Source organism: Cibotium barometz, chromosome 3, assembly GCF_041138505.1.
Source record: "Cibotium barometz isolate CiBa-2024 chromosome 3, ASM4113850v1, whole genome shotgun sequence".
NCBI classification, from domain to species: Eukaryota; Viridiplantae; Streptophyta; class Polypodiopsida; order Cyatheales; family Cibotiaceae; genus Cibotium; species Cibotium barometz.
Window position 1 is genome coordinate 23,925,116 of NC_141048.1, and position 4,697 is coordinate 23,929,812.

A 4,697-nucleotide genomic window follows, 5' to 3' on the forward strand; every position below is an offset into this window, starting at 1 on the left:
CCATGTGAGAGTGAAGAGATGATTGAGGAGAGGAATGACGAGGGCTATGATGGAGGGAGAGTCTAGACGTGGTCCAACGTCCAAGTCTCCCGAGGAGCAACGTGGCCGAAGACGGATAGGGGGGAGTCCGGGCGGGCGTGTGTGTGTGGGGGGGGGGGGTTCGTTTTCGGGAGTGTGAAATCAGAGATACGAGCCGTACGCGTACGACGGGGAGCGTGTAAAGGAGCGTAGAGAGCGGGGGAAGGGGGGGCACATGGGGGGAGCCAAACAATCATGTGCAGGCATGTGCGCACAGGCTGCAGCAGAATGAGAAAAAACCCGCAAAAACAAAAGGGCGTTGGCGGCGGGTCCCACCTCCCAGGATTTTGCAAACACATCGGGTCCCGCCAGCCACCCAGATCGCCACGTCAGCCCTTGTCTGTGCTGCACAGAACGGCGAGAGAGAATCCCGCACCAGCAATTTGCAAAGCTGCCTCCCCCCCCCATTTATGCCTTTTTCTGTTTTCGCCAAACTTAAAAACTATTTCCCCCAAAAAAAATGCGGGAAATTTTCCCAATTATTAGTCACACCGACGACGTTGTTTGTCTCCACGGTTATTATGTTTTGATTTTACACATTTCGCCAATTTTCAAAAAGAGGATATTGGAATTGGGTAGCCCCATATTGAAGAATGAATTTGTGTGGAATAATACCAAATCATATCCCCCCCCCCAAAAAAAAAACAAGAGCAAGGGTGTTTACACACTCTCAGCACATTCAAGGTGGGCAAGGAGATGGACGAGGAGTCTAGGTGGGCAAGGGATGGGCGGGGAGACTCCCCGTCCATGAGAATGGGCGGAGAGATCTTCCCTTTTTGCTAGGATTCTCTCAATCCCCTTTTTGCAATGTGTTTAAAGCACCTAGAAAACTACATAAGGACTTGAACCCACCCCCATAAGAGGGGACTAGGCCTCTTCACCCCTTCCCACGTTCCCTCCCGAACACCACCCCCGCAAAGTCTTGTTGGGAAAGGATTCTAAACACCTCAATTTTAAAACCTTGCACATTTCTTCTTCTACCCTCACTAATTGGGCTGAAAAACACGTCCTCCTGCCCAATTTAGTGAGGGTGGTCACTAGGCTTCTTCCACCCCTAGCCCCCTAAAGTCTTGATGGGGAATGTTTTCGATAGTTCCCTTGTTAACACCTCAATTTCGAAACTTCCCACCTTCTCTTGAAATGTATCTCCAACCTCACTAATTGAGCCAACTTAGTGCTAGCCAGCGAGGCCTTGCAACACTCTACCTCAATGTCAACAAAAGGAGAAGGTATGATATGTATGGGAGCTTTGGGGAAGTTTACACACCGCCTTGGACTCTCCTCCTATGAAGACTAGGCTCTAGCACAACATCTTGAGCTCATTGGTGTGACTATGAGTGGGCTCTATGTCATCACATGGGATAAAGAGCCCTCCTATATGAAGTGTTGCTTACATCTTGACTTTAAATATATAATGAGCATTCAGGTATGGTACATTAACCGTCTACATGATGCTTAGAGTTAGTTCCCCACAAGAGGCTTTCATTAAAGCCCCAAGTTGCGGATATTAATTGTAGTGGATCCTTTAAGATTTCAACTCAAGCAAGATCTCAAAGGGCCTAGATATCCATTTCCTCTTAATTTCAAGCCTTACTTAAAACAAAGGATATCCTTGATTTCAACTCAAGCAAGATTTCAAAGGGTCTAAATATCCATTTCCTCTTAATTTCAAGGCTTCCTTAAAACAAAGGGCGTCTATTTGAACTTACAAATACATACCTTATAAATTTGTGTTCAAATACATACCTTATAAATTTGTTAAAAGGAGGAGGCGTTAATGACGAGGTAGGGTTAATGGTGGAAAAATGAAGATGATATTTGTTAAAGCGAGGTAGGGTTGGTTAATGGTGGAATTCGGAAGTTAAATTAAGATGATTCTATTTTTATTTGTTGATAAAAGGGGAACGAAAGATAGATATTGGGCTGTGGGCGGCACCTAAGGCCCCCCCATGCTAGGTGGTGTGTTAATATATATGTGTGTGTGTAGTTTTTGGCAGCCTTTTCTTTCTGCGTCCAGCAGATCTCCAAAGATCCGCTCACGTTCTCCTCCCCCTCTTCTATGAGCTGTTCGCCTGCTGCTCATCTCTATAACGACAGACACCCCCACCTTAATGTTTGCATCAATTTTATTTATAAATATACCACCCCCACTACTTCCACATCATATGACGCAGCTCTCTCTCTCTCTCTCTCTCTCTCTCTCTCTATACCATCCTCAGCTCTGTTTTCGCTTAGAATGTGGCTTCAGCTCTCCAATCCATGGCCTCGTAGTTCTAACCTTGTCTCCCACATCACTAACATACCAGTAGTTTTCTCATAAATTATCCCTCCCATTCACATAGCCTCAGAAATCGCTTCTTCTTCAACCCCGCTTGGTCCCCTCCCCCTACTACACAGTGTCCCTCAGCCGCATCAGTTTGTGCTCATTTTGGTTTAATTATCCCACCTTGCTGCGTACTCCACCTCATTATTATACTAATCAAGTATGCTTGATACTACTACCAGTATGGATGATAGCATGCAGTCACCCATCAGCTGCTTCCCTCTGCAAAACTCATCACGGTTAGCATTCCGAGAAATCTACATGCAAAATTTTGTGCCCTTGCTCATGAGCATAGAAGAGCGCACAGCTCAAGAGCGTTACAACGCAGTCAAGCAGGCCGCCGACTGGTCTCTTGCTTCCGCAGCAGGTGAAACAAGCTGGAGCAAAGCTTTACATAGAAAGCTCGCTCTAGGAAGCAGCAGTGAGGAGCCAGGTGATGCAGTCGAGCTTCCTGCGACGCACAAGAGCGTTCAAGAGCTAAAGCTAAAGCAGAAAAGCAAAAGCTTTTCGTCTAAAGCAAGCACAGAAGCCAGGCCTTCGATTCATGGCCGCTTCTTCCTCAAACGCCTGAGAAGGAGACGTTGGATGGCCAGGAAACAGTCTCTTAATTATCGCAACAGCTATGCCAAAGCTCTCCATTGCTCCGCTAATCGGAGGCACTTAAGTAGTGCCATTAACATAGCGCAGCCAGGTGAAAGCTCCACAACTCTGAATCAACTCGCAAGCTTTCGCGGGATAATTCCGGGTGGAGATCAGATGGACGTGCCGAAGCTGTTGGAGCAAGCTGCGCACTACATTATCTCACTGCAATTACAAGTGGAATCCTTGGGATACTTAGCGCAAGCAGTGTCCGCTTAATGTAAATTCATTTGTGTGTAATAATATCGAATCACTCTGTTGATCACAAGTGTGTGTTTTTTTTTCTGGGTCGGCATGTGAGACAATTTAAGGGTTCTCTGTATACACACGTGAGTCGTCGGCTTTGATCAGCCTGCTGGATTGTGGTATTGAACGGTTTGCATCATGCATACTCCTAGTTGCAGTACTGTCAATCAAAATGATATGTCCTTACTCCTTGTGACTTGTCTTCTTTTACTATAAGAAACTCCATTTTATGGATAAGAGCGTAATATTACCCTTCTACTTTAAGTCAATTCACCAATGTGAAGGTAGCATTCAATGTACCCCTCGCATCATTCCGCTATCCTTCTCTCTCTCTAGGGCTCTTGGCATAGTTACTACTAAGTAAATTTTTAAAAAAAACCTCAATCTCTCTCTCTCCTCCCTTTTTTTCTCTCTCTTGTTTTTGATGTCTTCATGCCCCTTCTTTTGGCAATTTGGCTATCAAAACCTTCCAAAATTTCTTATTGGCCATCAAATTTGTATGCTTTTAGACTTCAACATTCACCTCTTCAATTCAAGTTGGAAGGGCGTCCATCAAAAAGCTACCCTACACTCTATTGGCTTCCAAAATGCCTTCATGAAGGAAATGTCCTTATAGAATGTAAAGTAAAGGATCTTGTCTCTAATATCTTGAGGTTATGTAACAATGTACTTTCTACAAAGCATCTCTTCAAATGTTAATAATCTAAATATTTTCAAGTTGGTGCTTGCCATATTCCTAGTACCTCTACCACTCCCAAAACTTTTCTTTGTGCGGGTCATTTGTTTGAAGTTATACAAAATGCACAAATATGTTTCCATGTTGCATTGGTCATACTTGTCTTCAACAAACCAACCCATGTTTATTGGCTTGCAATTGTTACTTGTCTTGTTTCCTAGCTTAATTTCTAATCAAACAAACTGGGAATATGTTAGGAAGCTTTTCATTCTTCAACTTTGGCACCTTTAGTGATGATCAATTGTACCGGTTATGCTAATATGGCTAGTAGATTTGTCCCATGTCCCCATGTTTGAGATTCAACTTTGTCCCTTAGTATACACATATGCCTCACACAACTTCGACTACACATGTAAATTAAGTTTAAGCATCCTACCAACTTTTGTACCTCTAATGATGACCTTGTAACCACATTTAGGACCTTGCATGTGTAAACGACTTGTAGGCCACCTTGTTCTACCATCTTACCAATTGATATAATGTTTATAGTGACCCATGGCACTTGAAACCAATTTTGTAGTGTCTCAAGTGGCATGTCATCATGTAGACTTTTTGACTTGTAGGGTTCCTATATGTGTTATCTATTAATGAGTATCGTTACTTGCAATGAGTATAGACTGAGAATAAATGGTTTGTAAATTGGAAAACCACTCTCCATGGCTAGTCATATGTATA

General features: G+C 43.7%; 1 protein-coding gene across 1 annotated transcript; it reads left to right on the forward strand.

Annotated features, from left to right (window-relative positions):
• Window positions 1-2,099: 2,099 nt before the first annotated feature.
• Window positions 2,100-3,305, forward strand: LOC147639858 (uncharacterized). The gene has a single exon (XM_086822605.1). The coding sequence runs from the start codon at window positions 2,564-2,566 to the stop codon at window positions 3,257-3,259; it is 696 nt and encodes a 231-aa protein (XP_086678731.1). The 5' UTR covers window positions 2,100-2,563; the 3' UTR covers window positions 3,260-3,305.
• The last annotated feature ends 1,392 nt before the right edge of the window (window positions 3,306-4,697 follow it).

Coding starts and splice junctions, on each gene's coding strand:
- LOC147639858 (XM_086822605.1), top strand. CDS start 2,564: ATGCTTGATACTACTACCAGTATGGATGATAGCATGCAGTCACCCATC.